General features: G+C 41.6%; 1 protein-coding gene across 4 annotated transcripts; it reads left to right on the forward strand.

Annotated features, from left to right (window-relative positions):
• The first annotated feature begins 1,064 nt into the window (after positions 1-1,064).
• Positions 1,065-13,199, forward strand: LOC125539939 (MAP3K epsilon protein kinase 1). Of its 4 annotated transcripts, XM_048703488.2 has the most exons (25): positions 1,065-1,413; positions 1,543-1,677; positions 3,245-3,265; positions 3,713-3,786; positions 3,883-3,973; positions 4,054-4,137; positions 4,818-4,919; positions 5,691-5,822; positions 5,920-5,991; positions 6,081-6,178; positions 6,935-7,037; positions 7,190-7,232; positions 7,338-7,570; positions 7,687-7,917; positions 8,031-8,075; positions 8,452-8,631; positions 8,713-8,796; positions 8,892-8,983; positions 9,070-9,153; positions 9,255-9,946; positions 10,815-11,200; positions 11,309-11,443; positions 11,985-12,391; positions 12,488-12,602; positions 12,723-13,199. In XM_048703488.2, exons 1-25 carry the CDS (start codon positions 1,363-1,365, stop codon positions 12,897-12,899), a joined length of 3,867 nt encoding a protein of 1,288 aa, XP_048559445.1. In that variant the 5' UTR covers positions 1,065-1,362; the 3' UTR covers positions 12,900-13,199. The 4 variants fall into 4 exon arrangements, with proteins under 4 accessions (XP_048559445.1, XP_048559442.1, XP_048559443.1 ...); XM_048703485.2 differs by having other exon boundaries at positions 7,190-7,570; XM_048703486.2 differs by having other exon boundaries at positions 1,066-1,413; positions 7,190-7,570; positions 9,258-9,946.
• The last annotated feature ends 2,733 nt before the right edge of the window (positions 13,200-15,932 follow it).

Consider the following 15,932-nt stretch of genomic DNA (forward strand, 5'->3'; position numbering starts at 1 on the left):
ATTGGATATGCGGAATTGAACCTATAGACACGAAAATGACCCTGAACAAAGGAGAGCCTATGACTACAACTATGTGCCTCAAAATTCTTGCTGAAGCCGTTGTTGAACCTTTTGTTGTTGCACCACCGTAGCTCATGCCAATAATGGACAACACTAAGGAATTCAATTGCCGAAGTACCTGGAAAGACCTGTAGAGGAACCAATCTCGTTGAATCGCCGCAATAGTAGACTGTCGCATACGAGGGAAATTGGCAATCACGTCAAACATATCGATGTGTCTGTGTGTGTGTGGGGGGGGTCACCCGATCTAGCAAGGCAACCGCACTAGTATCGCCAGACCAAGCCGACGACCTTGCTCCTCGAAGGCTCGAAGAAATAGGTTATCGCAGAAGATGATGTTGCCACGGGTACCGATGCACATGGAACCACACCGACGGACAACACATATGTTCTTTTCATGAAGAACACCGATGACCAAAACTCCAGGGCTCGTCAGAGACGCTGCACCGTGCATGACCAAGATAAGATTGAAGACGAAAGACTTTCAATAGAGATGGCATCGCCATCACCATTGAAGCGTTGTCACCTTGATTCAAAATCTACTGTACAAAAGGATGAGAGAAGAGGATCCCCTCCCCTCCGCCTCACGACGCCGAAGACGAAGAGGAAAGGAAGTTGAATTTTTGGCGACAAAGGATTATTCACAGGAGAGAAAAAAGAATGATAAAGCTTTTGGCTACTCTTATTCACAGGTACCATGAATCTGGACAAACGAAATAGGTAAAAACTACTTCTCTATTTCATAATGTAAGACTTTTTTTGACATTACACTAGAGTCAAAAAAAACAAGGCAGCGAAGCAAAGCTAGACAAAGACTCGTGACATTTTCGTGAGAAAAGGAGGTCGACCGAGGGGGCCCCCGGCCGGAATGAATGACGCACCACACCGCAGACGCTAGTCGGAGACAGCTAATTGACAGTGGAGCTCCCCCGTTATCCACCCAGTATCCTCGTTGGCTTCCGCACACTCCAAAAAGGGACACCTCCACTATAAAAGCTTCGCGCTCCTCATTTCCGTTACTTTCCTTCCCCCCGCCTGCACAAAATACTTTATTTTTTAATTACGGAGAAGCCCCTCGCTCCCTCTCCGCCCTCGTCGCCTTCGTCCTCTTCCTCCTGCTGCTCCCCACCCTGCATACTCCCAAATTCCCTTCGCACCCAAACCCTAAACCTAAATGGCCCTCGCCGCGAGCTCCTCGGAGGGGAATCTTCGTCGCCGGTGACCGCCGATCCGCCCGCACCCGCCGCAGCCGGCGGCGCCCCGGGCCGCGGAGGGGCCGAATCTCCGAGGAGGAGGGGCGAGATGGCGACGCGGCAGCACAACCCGAAATCCAAGACGCTCGGCAACAAATACGTGAGGCATCCCGCGCTCCCCGCCCGCCTCGGATCCGGCGGAATTGGTGTTTTGCGTCGGCGAATTGTTTGGGGAATGGTTCCCTCACTCACTGTGTTTGTGTGTGTGTGTGTGTGTGGGCGGGTGCAGATGCTGGGGGACGAGATAGGGAAGGGGGCGTACGGGCGCGTCTACAAGGGGCTTGACCTGGAGAATGGCGACTTCGTGGCCATCAAGCAGGTCTCGCTGGAGAACATCCCGCAGGAGGATCTCAATATTATCATGGTGAGAGTTTTTTTTTTTGGGGCGTGTTATATGACGTATATCGCGTTCTGAGTGGCAAAATGCGTGTAATTGCATGAAATGCGGTTCTCAGGAGATGAGAAACGTACGTCATCGACCGAGAACAGCGCTAAGACGAGACTGGAAGCTAGAGTAATGCAGCTTGTTGGCGGTTTCGCTGCTTTGTTCGGTAGCGTGACATGGAACTAAATCCTAGGGCACCGCTATGCTAGCTTATTGGAGTCCTTGGCGAGCTTCCTATTTAACTTGTCGGGACTTGTAATAATTGGCACACATACTAGGGCAATATACTTGGGCATCATGATTTAATTATGTGGTACGTTGTTGGGTGTGGTCGTTATGTGGAGCTTGTGAGCTCTCTTTTCGACACAAACATGAGAGCTGACGTGATCAAGTGCCGTCAACAGCTGCCGCACTAGGTTTTATGTGATTGGTGTGATTCCACAGAAAATGCATGCGACCCCCCCCCCCCCCCCCCCCAAACTCTGGATATGATATCGGTAAATTCCTTTAAATTGTTCATTGGAATAACATTTAATTTCTTAACTGTTACAAAGTATTTATGCTTGTACGCATCCTTGTAAACCATAGGAGCTCTTGAATCCTTATAATTTTTTTGTGTGTCTGGGTTTAGGGGCTGGAAAATCTAAGTTGAAGAATAGTTAGTTGCATTGATGTTTTTATTCTGGGCCAGTATGTAGCCTAGCTGTTGAAGGCTATATAAGTGTTAGGGTCGTAAATATGGATAGTTTATATAATTCATGTACCAATATACCACTCTTAGTTATCTCTGAGATTAAATTTTAGAACATTAAGCTGTTAGTGTTACACTTTTGTGAAATTGGAAATGTGGAATGACACTAATGGTGCACTCCATCCTTTCCTTTTGTTACTTGGTGCACATAGAGGTTTAGTGCATGGAGTTGATGTTGGTGCTTACATCTTGGAAGCCTCAGTCACTCAAATAATAGATTTTGTTTTCATAACACTGTATTATATACTATTTGTTAGTTTGGTACTCTTATAGTGAAACGAGTCTTTAAATGTTACTCCCTCTGCAAACTAATATAAGACCGTTTAGATCACTATAAGACCGTTTAGATCACTAAAGTAGTGATCTAAACGGTCTTATATTAGTTTACAGAGGGAGTAGCTTTTAATGCATGCCATCGTGCACACTACACAGACCATCTCTTTGTTAAAAATTTATTTAACTGCACTCAATGCTGTCTAGAGAGTCATATACTACAATATTGCTGCGAGGTGGGGTGACCGCTAGTTAACTGCTTACTGCTATTTGGAACACCGGGTTCCCAAAAATTCTATATTTCACATTCTTGATTCTTGTTGTATTAACATGATGCCATATTTTCTATCAACTCATCAGATTTGTTTGTCCCTTTATTCAGATTTTCAACATTTGAACGTTTTTGTTGGAATATCGTCATTTTCTACATTGTGTTTTGTATCATTGTAATATGGGGTTCTAACTAATTATCTTTTGTGTACGGTTTAATAACTGTTCTCGTGGGTGGTGTGGCCGATTCAGCAAGAAATTGATCTATTGAAAGTAAGTCTTACAGCATTTTCTTTATGTACTTATCGCATCTGGATTCAGTAAAACAATTAAACTCGTATTTTCCTTGGCTGTCTTGCATCTTCTCCAGATTTCCTATTTATATGAGTTTTTTGTTATCATTTTGCATAATTATAGTCCTGTGGCAAATTTATAATTAAGAATCCTGAGGGGCATCCTCCCCTCAGTTGACTTATTTAAAAAAAATGTACCTATTTTTGTACACTCAGTCGGTTATGTAAACATTTCGATAGTATGGATGATCATAAGTCTATGAAAGAACCTTCATTTTTAATATAGATACTGTGCCCTTTTTTTTAATCACTCATATTGTACCCATAATTAGAAGGACCTTTATTTTTGAACATCTAATTCACCCCTCCTATTCTGGATGCACATGATCATGTTGCTTTGGACTCAAGGTTTTGTTAATTTATGCAGAATCTCAATCACAAAAATATTGTGAAGTATCTTGGATCATTGAAGACAAATAGCCATCTTCATATTATTTTAGAGTAAGAAATCCTGTGTCCTCACTGTCATGTCTTGATACGAAGTACATGTATAGCATTTTAGCATGGTAAGTTCTGATAGCTGTATAATAACTGCAGATATGTGGAGAATGGTTCACTAGCCAATATTATCAAGCCAAACAAATTTGGACCATTTCCTGAATCATTAGCAGCTGTCTACATTGCTCAGGTGAAATATATTATATGGTTATTACTGTGACTTCCCATTTTCTTGCTATGCCTGCTTCCAACTTTTACATATGTGACCAGGTGTTGGAAGGTCTTGTCTATCTGCATGAGCAAGGTGTCATACATAGAGATATCAAGGGTGCAAATATATTAACAACTAAAGAGGTAAATGGCTCTTATCACTTGCATATTTGCACATGGTTTTTCTTTGTTTTGACTTCAAATAATGAAAATCTAGACAAGTAAGATGGGTCTTATAACTGTGTTGAAAAGGCTATTCTGAATATTATGCTCAAAATTTATCTTTTGAATAAGCTTTCTGTTAATAAGTAAATAAATGGACACCCAGGAAAGTAGAATGGCTGACATGGGCAACCTGGCAGTTTTTTTCGGGAAGAGAGAACTACAAATGTACAATCATTTAACGGTAGTTGATACAATTGTCTGCTCTTGATGCTTTGGATGGTAAAAGAGGACAAATTCAACATTTTCAGGCTACATTTCAGTATCTTGTGAATGTATAACATTTTTATATTGATGTGGGGTGTATGTTACATGCATACCTAGAATGCTCAAACTCGAGTAATATTTCCTGTAATTGGACCATACTTTTCTCATTAGATAGAATACTATATTGTGAAATGGAGTGGGTAGCTAGTTAGCTACTAATATTTCATATGGGAATATTTAATACGGTTGATGTAGCCCATGGCTAAACTTGAATTCCAGACTTGCTATGATGTACGACCAAGGGCATGCTCTCATTTTCTTTGTTATCTTGTTTAGGGAATCATGTTACTCTTCTTCCTGCACATGCTCTCATTTTTCTTTGTTATCTTGTTTAGGGCCTTGTTAAACTTGCTGATTTTGGAGTTGCTACTAAATTAACTGAAGCCGATGTCAACACACATTCAGTGGTTGGAACCCCATACTGGATGGCCCCCGAGGTTGCTAATTCCTTCCATTTTTTTGGTTCCTGCCGAATTATTTGTTAGGTGCATTTCATACTGGATTGCTTTCTCAACTTCCTCTTGCCTTTCTTTTACTTTTAATTGTCTTAAAGGCGTTGTTCTGTAACCTGTTCCATTGGACTCCGACTCACTGAACATCAAATTTGAAGCATCGCTACAATAATACAATCATCAGTTTAATAGCAGTTCATCAGCTTGTATTATCACTTCAGGGGGAAAAGACCATTTGCCAAGAGAAGTATCAGTATAAATTTGCTATTCGTCATTTTTCTTTGTTTTGTAAGTGTTTTCTTGAACGTAGACTACAAGGTCAAGGAACTTAATTATGCCAGTGTGGCTGATGACTTGTGTGACATACATTTCCAAAAAGATACAGGACGGGGACAAATTTTGACACTACATGCCAATAGAACCAGGTAAACGTGCGATGAGAAAATAAAACTTTGCACCGACCATCAGACCTGCCCCAGGACAATTTAGGTGGTAAAAATCCTAAATTTCACATAGTACTGTTAGCATCCGGAATATTGTAACTGATAATTCATACCGCTGATATGATAGCATCACAGCGAGTGTTAGCAGGCAAAATTAATCGAATCTGCAAACTTTTGACAGTATTTACTCTCTCAAGATGCTAGTACATAACATTTATAACTGTGGATTGATGTTCTAATAGACTTGAATTTCTTGCTATCTTGTATTATCATTATATTTTGACTTACCTTCATCATTTCTTGCCTGCATTAGGTTATTGAAATGTCTGGTGTTTGTGCCGCATCAGATATCTGGAGTGTTGGTTGCACAGTTATTGAGCTACTCACTTGTTCCCCACCATATTATGAACTGCAGCCTATGCCTGCACTATTTCGCATTGTTCAGGTTGATTACTTGCAAATGTTTCCCCTCTCTTCCGACATCTCCAACAGAACTGTTCATTTGCACATTACATAAAATTTGTTGTACCCATGTAATGCAGGATGTGCAACCACCAATACCAGAAGGATTCTCTCCCGAGATTACTGATTTTCTCCGGCAATGTTTTCAGAAGGTTCTTTGTTATTTGTCCTTTCTACTTTTAGAAGACTCGTTTTATTCTTCCTAATTGTTTTCTGTTCTGACTTTAAGAAGCACTTGTAGGATTCAATACAACGGCCTGATGCGAAGACATTGTTGATGCACCCATGGTTGCAGAACTCGAGACGGGCCTCGCCATCTCCCCGGCAGACTCATCCGAGGTAGTTCAGATTTATGAGATCATTTTTTCTATTGTTATCATGACAGTAAATAGCAGATGAATCAACAAATGCTCTCTAGAAAAATAGGACATCGTGAAATCACCTGATAGCCCCAGAATTTGACCTTTTTCAGTCACTCAATATAGTTGGCCTTCAGACTTAACCTGTACTTGTCAATTTTCAAGCATCACTAAATTCATGAAAATTATTTCATGGTAGTTGTATTATTATGTGTTTAGTGACTGGGATGTGATGAGATTCCCAGTGGTTAACTTGCAGGACTACTTGATTTTGTTTTGGATGCAACTTCCCCACAAGAATACAAGATATGTTTGCTTCTGTTCTTTTACTGCCTGAACCGATATATTTTGAACTTTTCCTGCTGTTGAAACTTTATATAGTAAAATTCTCTGTTTTCAATATATGAGTATTCTATTTTGTTTTTGCCTATCTCTGTTCAAAGCTGGTGATTTGCTAAGAAGCATACACAGTTTGTGCTTTGCAACAATCATGCTTTGCACTCTTGCTACATACTTAATATGTGTGTTCCATGCTCATTCTGATTTTTGTTCCTTTTCATGGATTTTCTCATGCTCATGCGGTGATTAAATCCTGGAAATGTATAATTATTATAATCTGTAAATCTCAACAGATTAACTGTCCACAGAACTGCTACCAACTTTTCTTTAACTGTCTTCCGAAAGTGACTTTGATTGATAGGCTACTAAAGGAGTTTATAATTTGTTTGTATATAAGGCATATTGACATGGATGATGAAGTCCCAAGTAGCGATAATCACGCCGGGTTTTCTGATCCACCAGGAGATACACAAGCACCTGTTGCTTCTGACATTGAGCAGGTAAGCTTTTAAGGTTTTTTCCCATGTTCAGTTCATTGAATGGAATCAGTCCAAATTCTTGTGGTGGACCTTATGATTTTTTTTGAGGGGTACCTTATGATGATCTCTGTATATTAAACTTTTATTTATCTGTAACTATAATGTGGTCCTAGGAGGATGGAACAAAAGAACTGGTTTCTCTATCTGCGGGGCAAGGTAAATCTGACGAGCTTCATGATGGAAAACCTGCAGAAAGAAATATTTCAAACAGTGCAGAACTTATGAAAGATAATGTGGTTCTCACTAAAGATCCTACATTAGTTTTTCATGAAAAGCTACCATTGGAATCTTCTCCTGGAGTTACTGATTTAAATGGCAAGATAAAACATGAACCCTCACAAGATGTTCTGCCAACTAAGGTAGCTAGGAGCAGCCAAGAATCAAAAAACGGTGACAGCAAAGATTTAGAGCCTGAAAGTAAAGACCATTCGAGTTTTGAGGATGATGATGCTTTCTCCTTCCAGGCTGGGAAACAGAATGTCACCTTTCTAGAGGTGAGAACTTTCCGTACAGCAATTGTCCTTGCACACAGAAAAAAATCTTATGCTTTCTTGGTCAAGAATGCAGATACCTATTCTTTATGACATTCATGTATATCATGTCTTTACAGGAGGCAAAACCTTTAGTTCCCGAGGGAGCTAATGGACTGAGTAGATTCAGTGATACACCTGGAGATGCCTCATTGGAGGATTTATTCCCAATTGACAAGCGAGGAGATCATGGGGCTGTAGCTTCAACATCCACTACCGCTCAAGAGCTCAGGGATAGGATGGTGTCACAGAAGCAGAAGGGAAATGACAATGTGCCCATGAATGGCGGGAAACTTCTTGAATTATTTGAGGTATTGCTCTCACCACTATGTGTTCTATTTTCCCTTCTTTGAAAATGTAGAAAAATAGATGAAATTCCGATGACTGTAGCTCTGACGATATTATCATCAAATACTTTTTACAGGAATTTCATGACAACATTCCAGGAGAGAATCTTTTCCCTTTACAGGTCTGCCATCTGCTAGAGCTGTGATATATTTGGCAACAGATATCTGCGTTTATTCATTTTGAGCATTTTAATTGTGTGGCAACAGTCCTGTTAAACCATTTTATTTTGTAAATATTACATGTTATGGTAAAGTGTCCAGCTTCAGTAGTATTTGAGAGGTGGCATTAGTTTACATTGCTCCTTAGCTGTTGTTATCAACTGCTCGGTTGCAAATTCACATGCCACATTAGATGTCCTTTATTTAGAAATGTTGTTTTCCAAGTTATTTTAACTTTTAAATGCAATTTCACAGTACTTTTTATCACGTTGGTTATGATACATTTGTAATTATTATTCTGTACTGACCATGAAATACTGCTGTTGCTTATATTTACAGTCTGTGGAATACAGCAAAATAGTAGCACAGCTGAAGCCCGGGGAAAGTGAAGAAGTAATATTGTCAGCATGCCAAAAGCTTATGTTATTCTTCAGTCACCGGCCTGAGCAAAAACAGATTTATGTGTCACAGAATGGTTTCCTTCCATTGATGGAACTTCTTGAACTTCCCAAAAACCGTGTATGTACTTTTACTTTAGTTTCACAAAGTTTTTTTTTTGCTGGTCTTCACACTGAAAAGTTGACTGTTTATTTGCTGCAGATTATATGTTCTGTTCTGCAACTCATCAACTACATTGTAAAAGATAATACGGGCTTCCTGGAAAATGCCTGTCTTGTTGGCCTAGTGAGGCTTCGGTTCCACTTCAATAACAATTTATGATCTCTAAATTCTGTTGACAACATGGAATGGATAATTGATATTGTAAAGTTTGTTTGCAGATACCAGTGGTGATGAATTTTGCCGTGCCAGATCGTGCAAAGGAAGTCCGGATGCAAGCATCCTTTTTTCTGCAGCAACTTTGCCAGGCCAGGTTTATTTTCTGTCATGGTTCAGGGTGTGGGTGTTAAACTGTATTTAAACACAAGCCGGCGCTAACTATCAGTTTTCCATCTCCAGCACCTTGACGTTGCAAATGTTCATCGCATGCCAAGGTATACCTGTTTTGGTGAGTTTTTTGGAGCCTGACTATGCAAAATTTAGGTAAGTTTGTACATTTTTGTCTTAAACCATTCCTTTAGAATTTTCTGGTGTATCCTATGTATTACTAGATGCTTGTTTCTCATAAGTATATTTTAAATTAGCAGGGAAATGGTTCATCTTGCAATTGATGGCATCTGGCAGGTCTTCAAGCTTCAGCATTCAACGCCAAGAAATGACTTCTGTCGTATAGCAGCAAAAAATGGGATACTTCTCAGGCTAGTTAATACTCTTCATAGCTTGAATGAAGCAACACGATTTGCTTCCATCTCAGGGTCAGGTGCTTCAGTACAGAATGGTTCCACCCCCCGTCTAAAATCTGGTCAGCTAGATGTGCCGATGCTAGAAAGTTCTAAAGTAAGGCTGGATCATTACCATTCATCTGGCTCCATGCAGTCATTACAAGCAGATGCTGATAAGCACCATATCTTATTGGATCCATCAGCATCTCCTAGGTTCAATGATATATCTGCTGCTGGTCACATGGAGAGAAATGATAATGACCTGGTAAGGCCACAGCGGCTTAGTGTTTCTGGAGGAAGGTCATCAACAGACAGATCTCCCAAGCATATAGAATTAGTATCAAATGGACATAGTAGTGGTCAGAATGATCAAATCCGGCCTTTACTGAGTTTATTAGAGAAAGAACCTCCCTCTCGTCATGTATCTGGACAACTTGATTATGCCCGTCACATGTCTGGACTAGAAAGGCATGAAAGTATTTTGCCACTATTACATGCTTCAGTAGAGAGGAAAACAAACGGTGAACTTGACTTGCTAATGGCAGAATTTGCTGGTACGCTACTCAATTCCAGTTCTTTATCTCTGAGCTTTCTCTTCTCAATTATTTCCCCATCCCAATAGTTTTGCTAGGAGACGACAAGCACTTTCTGTACATTCTCTTTTCCTTTTCCATCAATCCTTTTCTAAAAATATCCTTATCATGCGGCTCCGCTACTACTTTGCCTTTCGCTCCTACCTCGTGACTTTGCTACTTATCTGCTTCTAGGTCTTCCCAATGTCCGTTCATTTTATACCCAAAAAACATCCGTTGGTTGGTGGGGAATGGGGCTAGTGTTTGGGTTCACGGGGTTTATGGATGAGATCGTAAAAGAGGGAGGTGGTGGTGCCACATGCTATAGGACCCTCAAGGTTTCCTGAATGTTTGGTAGAATCTTGTTTTTTTGTCGGGTTTTTTTTCCGCTTTACCTTTATTTATTTTCCTTTTGGTTACTTCGCGTCATTTGCAAAATCCAGAGACTACAATCCACAAGAGAACATGTAGCTTCCAGATGTTACCGTAGCTGGTGATGCCCAGTAGTGAACAATGTTGGGACAAGCTGGTTCTACTGGAACTTTGTATCGGCCCTGGTTGTCACTAATGAATTACAAAGAGGTGGAATACAGACAGCAAAAATGAACGAGCAGGATAGTTAAGACGCAAAAGTAACCATAATGAATTCAAACCAAGACAATCAGATCAGGGCAAGATCAGTTGTCAACTGCCGTTCTCACCCTCCTCTATCCATTGGGCACCTTGCATTAACTGTGCAGATGCTTGGTGTGAGATACACTATTAAATACTGTGTACCTAGAGTGAAGGGGTTTATTGTGACAGTAAAAACCTTTCGTTGTTCACTAATCACTCTTTGAATTTCGTGCAGAGGTCTCTAGACAGGGAAGAGAGAATGGTAACCTTGATTCTAATACGAAAGCTTCAAATAGGATTCCAAGTATGAAGTATGGTCCAACAGCTTCCAATGAGGGAACATCAACATCTGGAGCAGCATCACAAACAGCATCTGGCGTGTTATCTGGATCAGGAGTGCTCAATGCAAGAATGCCAGGAAGTACAACATCATCTGGTCTATTAGCTCAAATGGTTTCTATGAGTGCTGATGTTGCACGCGAGTATCTTGAGAAAGTGGCAGATCTTCTTTTGGAGTTTGCACAAGCAGACACTGTTGTAAAATCTCTCATGTCTAGCCAAAGCCTTCTCGCACGGCTTTTCCAGATGTTCAACAAGATAGAATCTCCTATTCTTCTGAAGGTAAAGCTTGAAGCATTTTACAAATTGTTTCTGCTAGCTAATTTTTCAGGTGACTGATTTGTTTATGTTTTCTGTTCCTGCTCTGGAACAATTTTTCTTTTTCTGCAGATTCTTAGGTGCATCAATCATTTGTCTGGTGATCCTAATTGTCTAGAGACACTTCAACGCACAGATGCTATCAAGCATTTGATACCAATTCTCGAACTTCGTGATGGACCTCTAGTTTTTCAAATACATAGCGAGGTTGGTGGCTTAAACATGCTTAGTTTGCCAAAAACATTACCAGATAGGTTGTGCTTATTCCGTGCTGCTTTGCATGAAATTTAAAATGCTCACTCTTATAGTTGTGTTGTATCTAAATTGTGTTCTCATCATGTTTTATTCACCATCTATATTTTTTGTTTTAGTTTCATTTAAAAAGAGTATGCTCTGTTATAGTTGGGAGCTGAAGTTTTACTCCTGAGTCACAGGGTGTTGTGGGATTACTCCTAGGAGAAGAAAGTACCTCGATTATGCTTAGTTGCTATCCTGCAATCATACCTGATTATTTTGTAAAGATAATTAACATAACAGAATGATGATGTCTGTAATTTCTTAATGCCTTATAATGCCTACACGCATGGGGTGTGGGGAGTGTACATAATTTGAATGGAACAAAATCATTATGGTTGGTAACTGAAACCGGAGAAGTACAGAACTATCCTTCTGTTGCAAGTTTTTGTGCACCATTATATGTGGAACTTTAACATGCACATCATAACAGCCCCATCCTTTCTGCATTTAGGTCCTCAATGCGCTGTTCAACCTTTGTAAGATCAATAAAAGAAGACAGGAACAAGCAGCTGAAAATGGGATCATTCCTCACTTGATGAATTTTGTCATGTCAGACTCGCCGCTAAGGCAGTATGCTTTGCCTCTTCTTTGTGATATGGCTCATGCTTCTCGCAACTCTAGAGAGCAGTTGAGAGCTCATGGAGGCCTGGATGTGTACTTGGACCTGTTAGAGGATGATGCATGGGCATGTACAGCTTTGGATTCCATTGCTGTTTGTTTGGCTCATGACAATGATCACAGAAAAGTAGAGCAAGCCTTGTTGAAGAAAGAGGCCATTCAAAAGTTGGTGAAATTTTTTGAAGACTGCCCTGAACAATATTTCGTTCATATACTCGATGCTTTCCTCAAAATAATCACGTAAGAACAGAGGGTAGCCTTTCCTGTTTGATGTTATCTCTTCTATAATGACACAGATTATATTGATAGATGCAATGGTATGCAATGTAACTGCAGGAAATCTTCTCGGATAAATACTGCAATAGCCACCAATGGTTTGACGACATTGCTTATTGCAAGACTTGACCATCGAGAAGCTATTGCTCGTTTGACTCTGCTGAAACTAATAAAGGTTTGCTCTTCACTCTTTTCTCTCATGATTCAGTGATTCTACATGTCAAGTAAAACGTGTTCCATGCTGTTATGTACAATGTGAGAAGTAATATGTGACTGTATGCTACAAATTTTCCAGGTTGTCTATGAGCACCACCCTCGACCAAAGCAGCTTATAGTGGAGAACGACCTTCCCCAAAAGCTACAAAACCTCATCGAAGAGCGCAGGGATGGGCAACGCGGCGGTCAACAAGTGCTGGTCAAACAAATGGCCACCTCACTGTTGAAGGCATTGCACATCAATACAGTCTTGTGATCTCCGGCCTAGGCCATCATGTGTTTTCCTCCCAAGCTGTACATGTCTGCCCTAGAGGAAAAGTTTTCGTTCTTTCTTCTTCTTTTCCCCTTGTTCCCAGCTGTGATTTCCCTTGTCATGGGCACCAGACTGGCTGTTGCGCCTGCTCCCCCTTTTATCGGGAGAAAGGTTCGACGCTCCGGTGCAAGATAACGGGGTTTGTAAATCCCTGCGTGGTTGTTCATACCTAGCGTGCTGTTAGTGGAATTGCTGTATATTACCGTTTGAAATTTCCAATAGAACAGATATGGTTTAGACTTATTTGTGTTGGCATCTCCTGTTGGTAAAATTTTGCCTGCTGTGGGGTTTGGATTCCTACAACGCTTGGTTTGAATGGACTTCATATGTACTATGTCTCTTTTCCTGCCCATTTTACAGGAAACGGATCACCGTGTTGAGTTTCATGTGAAGTGTGTTGAGGTGGAATCTGCTTTGTCAGAATGGATGCTCTTCAATTCTGGGGTTCTGGTCGCAAAGCCTCGAATTGCGGTCAGCCCGGAGTGGGAGCCCTGTAATTACAGTGTTTTTTTAGGAACTTCCTGCCATCTTACTCTCAAAGGCATCGTGTCAGCTAATCAGCCTAATTTAAGCAGTGACCTCCACGGTTCGAGAATTATTTACGCCTTGTGAAATGACTTGCAGGAAAAAAACATAAAAAAAACAGGTGCCAAACCATGCGTAAATTATATGGTTATTGTACTCTTCGCACAATGAAAGTAACATAAGACTACCCATAGTGAGAATAACATAAGTGATAATACCACACATATCTAGACAAAATAGATGATGTAGCAAGTAATTAATGAGAAAAGTGAGGCATGTGATAACATAATATGTTACTCACACTATGAGTAGTGTCACAATACAAAACAAGATGAGTCTGTAACCTAATAAATAAAGTGTTGCATGACATTATACATATGTTACTCCTCACTGTAGAGATAATAATATAGACGGGTAACATGGAAACACTTCTCTACATAAGTCCGATGAGAATCATTCATCAGACTCGTCGGACAACACCGATTTGTATTTGATCTCACGGCTGAGAGATGCCCGAAAATCAAGCCTGATATTAACCACCCTATTTTCTGGCCCATGCCCTTTATTCTCTCCCTTAATTAACTCCCTTCACCTCTCCTGTCCACCCGTGCACATCGCTGAGCTCGCCATGCCCGTCGCCGCTTCTCCTCTATCACCCAGCACGAGTTTCTGACCCACACATCTGCAGCCTCCGTTCCACCTTGTCGCTGCGCCATCTTGTCCGGCGGCTGCGCGGGGACTGACCCACCAACTGCTCACCGTCAAGCTCGTAACCTCCCTCCTTGTCGTGCTTAATTCCGCCAGGATTGAAGTCTTTTTCACCTGCAGTTTTGGTCTCTGAGGCTCTAAGGCCAACTTCACCGTGTGACCCCAAACAGACGTCCGTTTTGTCCGGATTCTGTCCGTTTGGATAAGACGATGGTGTCGTGTCCGGACCTGTTCTGGAATGCGGTGGCCGTGCGTCCAGCGCACGGACGCATCCTGTCCGCATACATTTTTCTTTGCAAGTCCTTAACTTTTTTTCATCATTTATTTTTGATACATTAAAAATACATCATCACATTTTGACTAATAAAGCAAGACCAAAGAAAATAAGAACAACAAGAATACATTTTAAAAGATACCCAATTTCTATAACTGCTCCCTTGAGTTGGCTTAGGGCCTTCTCGATGCACTCATTGTTGATCTGTGGAGGAGGCTCGATCTAGCATCCTCCTTTCTTCTTCAAGCCAGATGTAGATGTTATTAGAACTAATCTTGATATTTGTATCAGCATGTTAAGTTTGATTCTGCATGTAGCTTAGCTTAGCGAGTTGTCCTTCGGTGAAGTTTCAGATGAAGCACGCAAGGAAGCGAGATGCCCGGCAACCGTGCGATGCGGTGTGTAGGCGTGATGCTGTGGTGCTGCGCGAGGCAGCACGGCCGTGAGAAGCGGCAAGGCGTGGGATGGCTGGAGGCAGATCGGCTGAATAAGTTAGTTGTAGTCAAGAGATAAGATAGGTTAGTTATTGCATGCATGCATGAGTTGTTAGCCGATGGTGCAAGTTCTGGAGAGATTCTAGGAAAGATGGAGTCGTTCGTGCACTAGTGGGCGTAGGAAAAGGTCATGTATTAGTTAGTGGGTTAGTGCGTCTGTACTGGCTATTTAACTTGAAGAGATGAATGAGATGGGAGGCCGAGAGGGCTAGAGAAAAAGATGTAGCACTAGTGTTCACCAAGGAGCAGACCCTCTTGACAAAGCAGCGGCTGTCTTCTCTTTGGTGTATGCGTGTGTGTGTATGAGTTATTTTCTGCGTAGTGTCAAGAGAAGGAGAGAGATAGAGAGAAGCCATTGAAGAGAGAGTTGTGCGAGGCAGCAAGAGGTAGAAGAAGAGCGGCGCTGCGAGGAGGCGGCGCCAACAGATGTTGCTTCCTCACACCTAGTCTCGTGTCTAGCCTCTAATCTAGCAACAAGTGCATTTGTCTCATCTACAACCTTTGTGCTAGCTAAAAGTGCACGAACCTGTACTAAATTTCGCTCTATCAATATTTTGATGTACTTTTTTTCCCAATACCAAAACTTGCATCCATGCTACACAATAAAATTTGTAGTTAGCACAACTAGTCAAAAGTAGAGCACAAACCGAAGCTAAAAAGAGCACATACCCCATCGTTTAAGCACTTGATGAACACCCATCCGGGATGTTCCGGCGTTGTAGACACGCGGCACACGACCGTCCTTGGGCAGTGGTCGCACTTAATGAGTGGCAACGGTGCGTCGGCAAGCTTTTGGGCAAGCACCGAGCCCGGCCGACCGCCATTCGTGTATCTGCCGGCAGACCACCGACGGTGCAGATCCGAGCAGCTAGAGGAGGAGCCACTGCCTGCATGTGGCCTTGCGGCCCTGCCAGTCCATGGCATGGCCCGGCCTCCCACAGCCGGGCGAGCTCAAGACCGACCGGATCCGCCCCA

The sequence above is a fragment of the Triticum urartu genome, chromosome 2A (assembly GCF_056163025.1).
Source record: "Triticum urartu cultivar PI428250 chromosome 2A, HENAU_Tu73, whole genome shotgun sequence".
Lineage (NCBI taxonomy): Eukaryota > Viridiplantae > Streptophyta > Magnoliopsida > Poales > Poaceae > Triticum > Triticum urartu.

Coding starts and splice junctions, on each gene's coding strand:
- LOC125539939 (XM_048703485.2), top strand. CDS start 1,363: ATGGCGACGCGGCAGCACAACCCGAAATCCAAGACGCTCGGCAACAAA. Junction 8,984..9,069: donor CAGCAACTTTGCCAGGCCAG/GTTTATTTTCTG, acceptor TTCCATCTCCAG/CACCTTGACGTTGCAAATGT. Junction 11,444..11,984: donor TTTTTCAAATACATAGCGAG/GTTGGTGGCTTA, acceptor TTCTGCATTTAG/GTCCTCAATGCGCTGTTCAA.